At 42.9% G+C, this 13,421-nt stretch overlaps 2 protein-coding genes across 6 annotated transcripts in view; one reads left to right on the top strand and one right to left on the bottom strand.

Annotated features, from left to right (window-relative positions):
• Tmtc1 (transmembrane O-mannosyltransferase targeting cadherins 1) overlaps positions 1 to 13,421 on the bottom strand; it is a 348,737-nt gene that overhangs the window by 138,671 nt on the left and 196,645 nt on the right. The window lies entirely within an intron of this gene.
• LOC110296639 (small ribosomal subunit protein eS4, X isoform-like) lies at positions 10,716 to 11,672 on the top strand. Its single transcript, XM_021165353.3, has one exon. The coding sequence runs from the start codon at positions 10,783 to 10,785 to the stop codon at positions 11,569 to 11,571; it is 789 nt and encodes a 262-aa protein (XP_021021012.1). The 5' UTR covers positions 10,716 to 10,782; the 3' UTR covers positions 11,572 to 11,672.

The raw sequence follows: 13,421 nt of genomic DNA, 5'->3' as shown, positions 1-13,421 counted from the left end.
ACTTCTCAGCTGTGTTAAATACTCAGTGTTAAAACTAACACTCATCCTTCAGTTAGTCAGCCCTCAAACCCTGGGGGAGACTTTAGCAGAGACCAGAACAACAAAAACACCAAATCACCTACCCACCATCTTGAGTGATACAGAGTATGTGCTGTATCCTTAGTAACCAACCTTAGTTAATGCAGTTTCCATGCCAGTAGATATCAGCAAGGATAACAATTCTTCAGTATGATTAGAGTCAGAACTTTCTTCTACGTCCATCTGAGTACTTTTTTAATAAGTTACACTTTCAGCAAGAACCCTGCTATGTCAGTTTTCCAATATCTCCTCTCGCTTAGTGCTGGTTAGTTCTTGTCAACTGAGGGAACCTTGGAGGAGGGAACCTCAGTTAGGGAAGCACCACCATAGATTAGTCTATGGGAATGCTGTGGGCATTGTCTTAACTATTGATGTGAGAGGGCACATTCCACTATGGGTGATGCTACTCTTAGACAGGTGGTCCTGGAAGGCATAAGAAAAGTAGTTGAGAAAGCCATGGAGAACAAGACAGTAAGCAACATTCTCCATGGTCTCTGATCCAGTTCCTGCCTCTAGATTTCTGCCCTGTTTTCCTAATGATGGACTCTAAGGTATAAGCCAAATATACCCTTTCCTTCTCAAATGGGTTTTGGTGAGTGTTTTTACCATAGTAACAGGAAACTGGACTAGACAACCCTGGGTATATTTACTCACCCTTGTAACCTGGTTCTTCATTCTCCACCAGGTGATACCTGGCTACCCTGGCCAGTCTTCAGCCACAGCCCATATTTCATTTAGACAGAATTCTTTATGTACAAGGTTTTCGTACAGGGGCTTTCTAATCCCAATCCTTACTATGAGCTCTGCTCTTGGCTATAAATTTCCACTCACAGCTATAGTCAGGGTTAAACTCAAGCCCTCTTTCTTACTACAAAATGCCTTTGTAGTAATTCCTGAACATATCTCAACAGACCTGTCCGACCTTAAAGACAGTCTTCCTTCCCATGCTTCACAAGTATTATATGAATAGATTTTCTTTCACACACACTTTAAGATCAATAAAGCCTAGTAACCCAAGTAGTAGTCTAAAAGTCCTTCCTTTTCCACCTCTCAACCTCTCCATTTTTATTTTTCTTATTCTCCAGCACTAGACTGGAGTTTGAAATGTTTTGATTTGAGATGTAGACAGCAGGGTGAAGGATGACAACTGTCTGAATAGCCCTGTTTCCCTTTTGAGGACACTGACGACTAAAATGGACATTATATTAGTTAAGATTCTCCAGCTTTTCTCAGAATCTGTAAACCACAAAACCACAAAATCTTTGCCTAAGTGTCAGCTACAGATGGTGAAACCAGCTGTGTGGTAGTCTGAATAAAAATGGCCCCCATAGGTCCATAGAGAGTGCACTATTAAGAGGTGTGCCCTTGTCAGAGTGGGTGTGGCATTGTCAGAGAAAGTGTGTCAATAAGGCCCAGGCTTGGAGGCTCAAGCCAGGTCTAGGGTGGCATTTACTTCCTATTGCCTACCAATCCAGATGTAGAACTCTAAGCTACCTCTCCAGCACCATGTCTGCCTGCATACCATGATAGTTCCAACCATGATGATAATGGACTAAACCTTTGAATTGTAAGGTAGCCCCAATTAAATGTTTTCCTTTATAAGAGTTGCTGTGTTCATGGAGTCTCTTCATAGCAGTGAAACCCTAAGACAAGCAGCTAAAAGTCACTGTTCAGCAGTACACCAATCACTTACATACACCACCACAAATACCTCCAGAATTATCAACCACACTAACTTAATTTCCATTTCACATTCAAAACAATAAAGGACATTGGTGAAGAATTACATATTCCGAGGGCAGATAGAAGTTAAAGTCAGATCTTTTGGAATGACAATCCCAAAACAGTTTTCCTTGAAAGAAAATTTTTTTTCTCACTTTTCTAAAATATAGCAAAGACATTGCTTACATTTGAAAAGATTATAAGCTAACCATAAACCAAAAAAAGTTAGAGCCCTCTTTAATGCACTGCCTTGAACCCACAAGTTCCTCCTCTTCACTGTGTCAGCAGCAAAGCCTCTCCACAGAGGGTCAGGTTTGGATGCTGCCTTTCCCAGTCCCATGGTTCTGATGGGAGGTAGGGGCTGTTTTGAGAATCCAGTGGTACATTTCTAAGTTCAGCCCCTCCAGAAACCCAAATCCACCTTCCACACCCAACTCTGTAGCTCTGGTAAATGTTTCTTCCAGAAACTTCAAACCCTTAAATTTTCCTCTTTCTTACAAAGAAACCTTTACTTAGATTATCACACAGAACAGTGGACCTAAGACTGGGAGACCACAGGGGAGAAAGACGTTCTGTTTGCTTAACCATTATGAAAATCAAAAGCAAACTAGAAGGGAACAAAACACTCAGGTAGTTTCATAGTTTTACTAAGTTCAGGCTGTAGAAGTATGAAGACCTGAGTTCAATTTGTAACGTATAAAAAGAGCTGAGCACAGTAGCACTTGTGTGTAATCCTAGAGACAGAGGTTCTGGGGCTCACTGGCCAGAGTCTATCCAAACAGACAAGCTCTAGGTTCATTCAGAGACCCTGACTCATAAAGTAAGGTAAAGAGAAACTAGAAAAGATATTTGATGTCCACATCTGGCATCCATACATATGTGCATACATGTTCATGCATGGATGGACACACACACACCAAGAAAGGTGAACTGACTCGGAGAAGATCATGGTCCTTCCATGTCAAAAGTCAATTAAATTGGGCTTCATTAATTTAGTCAAAGGATTCTCTTCAGATTTCCTCTACAATTAGTTCAGTCCTCATTCCTGGTTTTTAATTCTTTCTACAAGGAATGATAAAAATTCAGTTTTGTCTTTCAGCCATAGTCCCACCATAGTACTTGGCAGGTGCCAGTTACTGTAGTGAATGTTCCCACCTTCTTTTCATGTTAACCTGCTATGACAGGATCAGGGGCTGTTCCTGCTAATAAAGCATAGACCCTTCACTTGGGCCTGCAGACACCCAATGGGTATCTTAAACAGGTGAAAGCCAGATCTCTGCCCTCTTTTCAAATGGTAACTTTGCTTCCTCAAATGTTAGGAAGCTCGGTTATGAACATAGATAGATTAATTGCATATGGGGTGTCTCATAGATATAAAATCACAGTGCTTACCTCAAAAGGAATAATAAGAGACAACTAATTCTCAAAGACAATTATGAGTGACTGTGGCTAGGTCACATTTGGTTACCCCAAATAACATATTCCAATATGGTAACAGTTTGGTGAAGTTTTCATACTAACATAACAAAGAAAATCATAAATCCAAGCATCTTTCAAGTACATTAGTAGAAAACATCAGGTAGGCAAATTACAGCAAAGTGGGGACATCTTTGCTATTGGCCTTGGATGCTGTCTGACAATATGCTTAGCCTTTGAGTTGGTTTGCACCAGTGGTCTGTTGGGACACTGCAAAAAGGACTTATCTAATAGTCGCAATAGATTTTAGGTAAAACACAGAGGTGAGTGATTAACTGTGATTTCGAAGACTAAATATAGCCCTAAATAATTTAGCCTTTGGATCTGTAACATTCAAGCTGTCCACAGTCACCAAAGCTTTTAGTCATCCAATCAGCCTTGTACAATGTACACAGATACAGCTTTCCATCCACCCCCAGGACTTTAGTTCACAATGTCTAAACAATGTCAATGCAAGGTTAATTAGCCCTAACTGTTGATGGCTTCCTCCTCATATCACAGTTAACTGGGACCCTGTTGTAAGTTCTGTATTGTTAACGGGCATTTATGGATGTTAATGGCATTATACTTTTAGTCTTAGTCTGTATGTGAAAACAAACAAACAAACCCCAAAACAAAACCACAGACTGGATAGTTTATGAAGAACAAAAATCCTGTTTTTTCTTCATGCAGCCTGCAAAGACCAAGATCAGCACCAACACTGGCATCTGATGATGTTCTTTGTGCTCTGGAGAGGTGAGCTCACCAGAGCCTCTTTTACAGAAGCATCAATAGCTGGGTGTAGTGGCTCATACCTGTAATCCCCGCACTCAGGAAACTGAGGCAGGAGGATTGCTGTGAGTCTAATGGCCTGAACCATGTTATAAAACCTGCCTAAGAAGCTCTAACAACACCAACCCCCCTAAACCTCCATTTTTTAATGCTTCTACAGCATAAGGCTCACCTAAATTTGGGTACTGGGACTCAAATACTAATTAATTAGTATAGTTTATCATTTTATAATTATCATTTTATGATTTGGTAGGTCTACTAAGATTTTCCATACATATGATTCCAAGTTCTGGAAGACCTTTTAATGAGCATCCCTCAAAAGCCAATATATTAAGGGTTGCTGAGGTCTAAGCTTTATGCTTTCCTTATGTACAAAGGTGACTCAGAACATCCAAGTGGGAAACAGTGACAGGAGAGGAGGCTGGCTGACAAGGTCACTGAGCCATGAGATGTCAAACCAGCTAGCCTTTCAGAGATGAACAACCAGCAGCAGCAGAGTAGATTAGGGTACACAATGGAAAATATAGCTGATACCCAGGAGGAGAGAAGACAGAAAAGTCAACCATGGCTAGAAGGTAGTGCAGGCAGAGTACTGGCAAGACAGGTTGAGGCAACCATGGTGAAGTCTGGGTTTGCTGTTGTCAGAGGTTTTATGTTGGAGGGGTGTGGGTTGGGGGAAATGAGACAAGGTCTCAAGTAGCCTAGGCTAGTTTCAAGCTCACAATGTAGCCAAGACTGGCCTTGAACTCCTGATTCTCCTGCCCCTGACTCCTGAGTGCTAAGATTATAGGTAAGCACCACCATGAAGAGGCTATGTTTGTTTTTGTAACAGAAAAGAGTCATAAAGGGACAACTGCTACTCCAGCAGCCCATTGGCATCGCTGGGTGTTGATGCAGGCCCATGTTGAGGGTGATTAGAGGAGAGATGATGAGCACCAGAAATCAGACCAGGATTAGCTTGGAAATTCTGCAACATGGGATTGAAGAGCAGATAAAATATTCACATGCTATTATCACAAGAACCAGTGAGACAAGAGTGAGATAACATGTGGGTGTTAAATATCTTAATGAGTTTCAATCTTTTATGAACTGAAAATTAACTTGAAAAACACAATAGATTTTTACTGATGAGAGCATTAAAATTTCCAAAATATGAATCTTTGGAAGGTGGAGAGATGGCTTAGTAATTAAGAACATGCATATTACAGACACACACACACACACAAAGTCTCAACTATTAAGAATTTCTTCTGATAGGGTCGATAAAATGTATTTTTAGTATAGCACGTATGTATCGAGGAGCTTGTTGCTATCCATTCTAACTGTTAGCTCCTGAGAGGTCCTTGAGGTTGCCACTCCAGATGACAGCTTCATGCCACAAGAACAGCCTCAGTCTCGAATGGAGTTCTGTGATAGTACAATGCCTTCCAATGACATCATGTGTTCTCTGCTGTGACCACCAGTTCTCTCTCACCACATACTCCCTGTTTCTCTTCATTTCCATCCATCCACACTAGTAACCCCCAGGTATAGTAAAGAATTTGTGCAATGAGATCACAGTTACATGCAAATATATACCACCTTTGCAGATAAACCCTAGCACTAAGAAAAAAGAAAAAACTCACTGCCAACTACACTGTAATAATTCTGAAGCTTACTAAGAAACTTGTGATGGATACAGTTAAGCTAGTGAGGAAAATACAATATTAGTGCTGTCTGGGCAAACCAGCAAAGTGTACCTTTGGTTACCATTTAGTGACTGTCTACCGTGTATCCTAAGCTATTTCATGTGACCGTGAGCATGTTCCCACAAGATGGACACTATTAATATTTCTCTTTTGTAAGAGAAAATTGTGGCATTCATGGCCCAGTACTTTGTCCTAAGTTCTGACAAGAAGTAAAAAAAATGAGAGGCAGAATACAAATCCAGCTTGTGCCTTTGCTACACACAGTCTGCTGCCCCTCCAATCACTGTCAGTTAAACTATCTCCATCTTCCTAAATTGCCTGAAGTTGGGATGCATCCCTCTGGAGAACAAACATCAGGTACACATGCTGAGTTAGATTCAAGCTTAGAGTACTATGACATACTTGATCAATTCGGGAAATAAAGAGAAAGCCTACTACAACTTCATCATTATGAAGAGTGGCAAGTTACTCACATAACAATATTCATTTTGACAGGAAAAGTACCAGGAACAGAGCCAGGTCTTAGAAACATTACATGAAAGGAATAAATGTATTATCTAACATTTAAATAACAGCCAATGTTTGCCAAGCACACAGCAGGGGCCAGAAACTGCTCCAAACACATCACTTTTTATCTACATTCATATAATTAGGAAGCAAGTATGACTAGGGAAACTGAGGCAAACCAATCAGCAGCAGAATCAGGATGTGAATCTGTGTACTGGCTCCTAGCCATCTCTATCTTACTATCCTGAAGGGTCACTGTGTGCTTTCCATCCTGACCCACGAAAGCAGCCACGATAAAGGGCTACAGATCAGAGAAAGAGTCAGTATGAGCTGGGAAAGGAAAGGAGCTACAGAGGAGAGGTAATACCTGGCCTGAACCTGGAGAGATACTGAAGACATGAGTGTGGAGGGGTCAAGAGGAAGTGCCTGGACAACAGTTCAGGGCTGAGGATGAGCAGACAACAAATTCCCCAGCAGCTGTCTCAAAACTGAGCCTAAAATCAGAATAAAGATACTAAGATGGAGGTTCAAGCCCTGAAAAGGTGATAGAAGTGGAATGCCTTACATGACTGATGTTGATTTTGGCTGCCCTTTTGCTCAGCTTCCTTTGAGGCAAAGTGAACATACCTGGAAGATTTTTGTCTCCTAGGCCTGTCTTGTCCTTGCCTGGTGTCATGTGAGGACCATGTCCATTAAGAACATGCAGCAGGTTAGAGAAAAAACTCATCCTCCACTTCCCCCACATACCCAATGTTCATGGTTCTCTAAGAGTTTCAACATGATCAACAGCCAGTCTGATGGTTTGTATATGCTTGGCCTGGGAAGTGGCACTATTGGAGGTGTGGCCTTGTTGGAGTAGGTGTGTCACTGTGAGAGTGGGTTTTAATACCCTAGTCCTAATACCTCAAAGTCAGTCTTCCACTAGCAGTCTCCAGATGAAGATGTAGAAGAGCTTTGCCTGCACCATGCCTGCCTGGATGCTGCCATGCTCCTGCCTTGATAGTAATAGACTGAACCTCTGAACTTGTAAGCCAGTCTCAAACAGTCTGCTTACATTTAGGGCAGAGAGAGAAGAAAGTCTCACCCAACCATTACCAAACCAACTTTTCCAATTGTGCTTTCAATTAGAGCTCCTCTAAGCCCTCCGTACCTCACCCACCATACTTGACAGCAAACTCAAAGCCTCTTCCATGGCTTCATGTGTTGAGTTCACTAGTAAGCCAAGCAGGACATTAGGTAGTCTGGGTTTCCCTGAGCAAAACATGCCCTAGCTACATGGTAATCTACATGGTCTGCAGCCAACACAGATGTCTCGAGAAGCCCACACTACTTACAGAAAGTTATCAATGTGGAATAGGCCAACTTAATCCCACCCCTAATAGATGGGTAAATACTGTAAGGACTCGCTGTCTATTGAGGACTATCATTTCCAGCATTGTTGGAAGGGGAGAGAAACAAAAGAGTGTTTTCCTAGAAGCTAAACATTTATTCTATTTTCATGGTACTCTGTGAATTCACCATGGACACATAAGGGCATGCAATGAATAGACTGTGCACATGCAAGGATGCGGGTTGAGGAGGAGCTACTGAGGTACTGAGGTGGCCCATGCTAGTTCATCAATCTGTGTGCTCAGATGCCCACTGACTTTTGTGAGGAAGGGGGACCTTTTCCTAATGCCCTCAAAATATGCAAAAGGTGCCACGGACCTAAACATCATGTGGCACCCATGCCTCATGGTTGCAGCTTGCTCTTTTATGAAGAGATGCTTATATGTAGCAGAGGCCCTGGTCTCTTACTGGTTAATACTCCTGGTGTAGTAATGACTTTTTACACAGAGACTTGTTTAGTCTAGCTTTCATCCTCTTGGAAGCAGCTTTCATTTGCTGAAAAGACTAGTATCACATGCCATCACTAAATTTCCAGTCACTGGGCCATGGGTAAAGTTACCAAACAAAGAATAGCACTGTTTTTCCCCCTCCTTCAGAGGTGTTTCTCTTACACATTCAGCTCAATGCCTTTCCTTTCTTTCTTTCCTTTGTTCTCATGAGAAACAATCCTTTTGTCTGGCTGTCCTAGACCTCACTTTTGTAAACCAGACTAACCCTGAACTCGACCCACCTGACTCTGTCTTCTGGGTGCTAAAATTAAAGGCACGAGCCATCACACGAAGGCAGCCCAATGCTCTGTGTAGTGCCATTTACTGTGTCACGCTCAAGTTTTAACTTTCTAAACATTTAAATTGCTATGCTACCTTTATAAACCCTGCTGATTGCAAGGTCTGATTTTTAACAAACTGTATCCTCTCTATACTAAATTGCATGAAACTAACTGTCTTCTGAATGTTATCCAGTGTAACGTTTCCATACATAGGAGGTTTTTATACATGGGGCTGGACTGTCCTCAAAGATGATGACTAGTCTGATCTGCCTAGCACTTGGCTTTCAGTGCTAAACTGGAGAAGCCCTGGGAAACTTAGAAGAGAAAGTCATCCCTAACGACATCATACACAGCTGGAACTGGGCAGTGCAATCACGTGCTAGTGGCTAGGCCAAACCTTAATTTCCACAGAATTTAAAGAAAAAATTAGTTTGGTTTTGCTAAGACCTTCATAAGTTGTTCTTCCTTTTCTTCTCCCTCTTTCTCCTCTTCCTGTTCCCTGTAAGAGTTCAATAAAAAAACAAAACAAAGCAAGTACTTTTCTAGTAGGGTTAACCTATTCTGAACAGATGCAAACTAGAATTTTCTCACTTGTTCTTTGGGGCTGTCTGATAGGTCTTCGCACCTAACCTGATGAACCAGTAAGGCATTTGCTATAAATGTTTTTTTTTGTTTAAGTAGCAAAAAGAAAGGGAGGGAAGAAACTTAAGTCTTTAACAAGCACTGGGATGGAAGATCCTCTACACAAGAAATACAATGGTCTGATCTAGTGCACTATAAAGCTGACTGGCTGATACTTCAAAACCCAAGTTTGAACCAAGCCTACATCCTTAATTACCAGCAGTCTGATGTCTAGATTTAAAAACACAACACATGTATAAATGCTAAACATAATGATACCTAAACAATCCATCTTAGCTATAGACAACCCAAACCAAACATTATACAACACTGAGATTCCCAAACCCAAACTGTGACACAGTTACCTGTGTATCAGTGAACAAAGGTGTCAGATACTCATTTTCATTTTGAAATACTGGCCATACTTAAAGTTCATTGAAGTTTTTCCCATAAGCTATTGTTGGGAACCCAAGGTGGAATGGACCAGTTTGTGTTTAGTCAATATGGTGCTATTATGGATATCTAGCATGCATCAGCTAAAATATGACCGACAGTGTCCTGGGAACCCTAGGACATATTCAAGTAAACAGTGAAGTAATCTGCTATATATTTTTTGGCAGAGAGCAAGCCACTTCTGTGTGGTCCTAATGTAGCTTTCTTGGTCGTGATGTTTTGTCCAGGAATAGAAACTCTGACTAAGATACTAGGGTCTCCACCTCAGGGAAGCCATGGGTAACAGAGGGCTGGGATCCCTCCAAGCAGGAAGAGGATTAATGGCAGCTTCCAGGAATATAGATCATCCAGATCTACACTGCTGGACAATCTGATGCTCTCTCAAGTTCCTTATTCCCTGACAGGTATCACAGGCATCACACAGGAAGGGATGAACAGGGTACTAATATTTGTGTAAAAACCTTACCGTCTCTGCTGTCACTATAGTTCATGCCCCAAACTGTCTGCACAGAAGAGGAAACAGATTTGTTGAACCTTTTGGCCACTTAATAAGGGGCTGGCTGGCTGTAGCAGAGGTTCTAAACCTATGGATCACGACCCTCGGGAGCTGCGTATCAGATATCTGTAATATCAGATATTTACATTATGATTTATAACAATAGCAAAATTACAGTTATAAAGTAACAACAAAAATAATTTTATAGTTGGGGGGTGCAGCATTAGGAAGGGTTGAGAGTCACTGAACTAGAGGGTGCCTGAAAGATGACACAAACTAAACACATTTATGAAATAGTACTAAGGGGCTGGTGAGATGGCTTAGAACGAAACAGGCCTCTAAACTTAGGGAACAGAGTTCAATTCCCAGACCCCATACACTAGCTAAAACAAACTCCTAGGAGTCATTCTAACTTACGCATATAGGCACGCACAGGTACGCACGCACACTTAAGCATGTACACGCAAACACGCACGTGCAAGCCCATACCCACTCATGCGCACGCGCAGACTAAAGGACTAAATGTAATAACAATAGTATGAAATATGTCTTCAAGTGAATTTTGTTGATCTTACAGACTGCACTTTCCCTGAAGGCAGGTAGCTCCTCATGTTTTTCATCCAGAGTCCAGGCAGAAAAGCCCCTTAACTCAGAGTCCGCTCCTCTGGCCTCCCTCCAACAGATGGCGCTAGGAAGTCCCGCCTACTGGAAAGGACCCGGATGGGCGGGGTTTCTCGGCTGCGCGCGCAGCTCGCCTCACTCCGCTTGTGCTCTGGGAAGGAGAAGGGCGTGTTTCCGCTTGCTCCTCCGCCATGGCTCGTGGTCCCAAGAAACACCTGAAGCGTGTGGCGGCCCCACGCCACTGGATGCTGGACAAACTGACCGGCGTGTTCGCGCCCCGTCCGTCTGCCGGCCCGCACCGCCTGCGGGAGTGCCTGCCGCTCGCCATCTTCCTGAGGAACAGGCTCAAGTACGCCCTGACCGGCGACGAGGTGAAGAAGATCTGCATGCAGCGGCTCATTAAGGTCGACGGCAAGGTCAGAACCGATGTGGCCTACCCAGCGGGCTTCATGGATGTCATCAGCATCGACAAGAGCGGCGAGAACTTCCGCCTTGTCTACGACACCAAGGGCCGCTTCGCGGTACACCGCATTACGCCCGAGGAGGCCAAGTACAAGCTGTGCAAGGTGAGGAAAGTCTTCGTGGGTACCAAGGGCATCCCGCACCTCGTCACGCACGACGCGCGTACCATCCGCTACCCTGACCCGCTCATCAAGGTCAACGACACCGTGCAGATCTCGCTAGACAGCGGAAAAATCACCGATGCCATCAAGTTTGATACCGGCAACCTGTGCATGGTAACCGGAGGCGCCAACCTGGGTCGCATCGGCGTCATCACCAACCGCGAGCGCCACCCCGGCTCCTTTGACGTGGTCCACGTGAAAGATGCCAACGGCAATGGCTTCGCTACCCGCCTCTCCAACATCTTCGTGATCGGGAAGGGCAACAAGCCGTGGATCTCCCTTCCCCGGGGAAAAGGAATCCGCCTCACCATCGCCGAAGAGAGAGACAAGAGGCTGGCGGCCAAGCAGAGCGGGTGAAGTGGACTTTGAGGGACATTTCGGGGAAGGGGCGTTTACGTTTGTTTATACTTAAAGTTTTTTTAAGCAGCATGTTGAATTAAAAAAAGGAAGCAAGCTTCTTTCTGGTTGCTTATGTTTCTTCCCGTGCCACACTGTGCCATAATGGGGGAACCACCCAGACGTGTGTTCACCTCATTTTGAAAAAGAAATGGGTACGTTAAGGGCTTAGTTAACCTTGCCGATAACTGAACCAGTGGAACTTCATTATTTCTGTAATTTGCCAGGGTTGGGATTCAATACCTACAGGTCAATAAAATTAGTAGAAACTTAAGACTTAAAAGTCAGCCTCTCCCCTTCTCAGAGAGGAGAGGAACGCGGGTAGGGGAAGCAGGGAGGAGAGGGGTATTGGGATGTAATGTAAATAATTTAAAAATAAATAAAAGCCTCTTTAACATCCAGAACTTAATAGAGAACCCCAAAAGTTATGAGGTATAAAAATGGGGCTGCTGTTCTAACTCCCAGAAAAGTAGAGAAAATGCTGAAATGTCACATCTAATTTAGGAACCTGTAGTTTATTGCCAGGATATTTCTTTAAAACAAAACGTAACTATAATTTTCTCTTTTAGAAGTAGCAAATTCAACACAAACACTAAAGCAAGACTTGTAAAGGAACTAAATATGTAATATCAGTTGCTTTAATAGTAGTAACTTATAAGCAAATTAAAAATAATTTTTTGTTTTGTTTTTTCAAGACATGGCTTCTTGGTGTATCCCTGCCCGTCTTGGAACTTGCTCTACAGACTAGGCAGGCCTTGAACTCACAAGAGATCATCCTGCCTCTGCCTCTCAAGTGCTGGGATTATAGGTGTGTGCTGCCACCACCTGGCAAATTTATTGGCATTTTAATGTCAGTGAGCCAGAAAAGTTAAATATCTTAACAGTTTAGCCCTTTTGCTGGCTAAAAGACAACTTCCATAACAGTTTTACTAGTATTGATTAGAGAAAATACCTGAATTTCAGATGTTTGTGGACTCCCAGTTAAAGGAAGGTAAGGGTTTTGTTTTTTTTTTTTTTTCCCCGAGACAGGGTTTCTCTTGTATAGCCCTGGCTGTCCTGGATCTTACTTTGTAGACCAGGCTGGCCTCTAACTCAGAAATCCACCTGCCTCTGCCTCCCGAGTGCTGGGATTAAAAGCGTGTGCCACCATGCCCAGCTCTTTGTTTTGTTTTTTAAGGTAAGAGGGTTTTTTTGTTGTTTTGTTTTCTTACATTTTAGAGGATTTTTAGTGAATACTGTATACAACCAAGGGTACAAGTTTTTAAAGATTTGTGGGGGACCCGAACATGTGAATGCAGCTGCCCACAGAGGCCAGAGGCTGATAGGTCCTTCAGAAGCTGGAGTTATAAGCAATTGTGAGCTACCTAATCTGTGAGTAGAACAAACTTGTGACCACTGCAAAGAGAGGTGTGTTAACCACTGTGCCATCTTTAGACCGAAAGATACGGATTTTATTTACAGAAAGATGGCTTTACCTTTTTCTAAATGAGAGTTCTTTAATTTGCTAATGTTAAAACATACCCAAACCAAGGTCATTAATAAATGTTCCAGGATACACTGATGAGCTTTGGTGTGGGACCATGAGGTCTGGTTTTAGGGCTGCAGGTGCAGCTTGGTGGTAGAGTGCCTAACACAACATGAGTGGGCTTTGGTTTACCAGCATATATGCGCAACACATGTATGCCAGAAGAGGATTCCTTGGAACTGGAGCTACAGATGGAAATGGACCTGGATCCTCTGCAAGAACCACAAGTGCTCTTAAACTGAGCAGTTTCTCCAACTCGGGAAGGCCTCACAAGTGGAAATCAGGA

Source organism: Mus caroli, unplaced genomic scaffold, assembly GCF_978045245.1.
Source record: "Mus caroli unplaced genomic scaffold, Mus_caroli_1 scaffold_7, whole genome shotgun sequence".
NCBI classification, from domain to species: domain Eukaryota; kingdom Metazoa; phylum Chordata; class Mammalia; order Rodentia; family Muridae; genus Mus; species Mus caroli.
The sequence above is the reverse complement of the archived record's forward strand: the minus strand, read 5'-3'. Positions and strand labels throughout refer to the sequence as shown.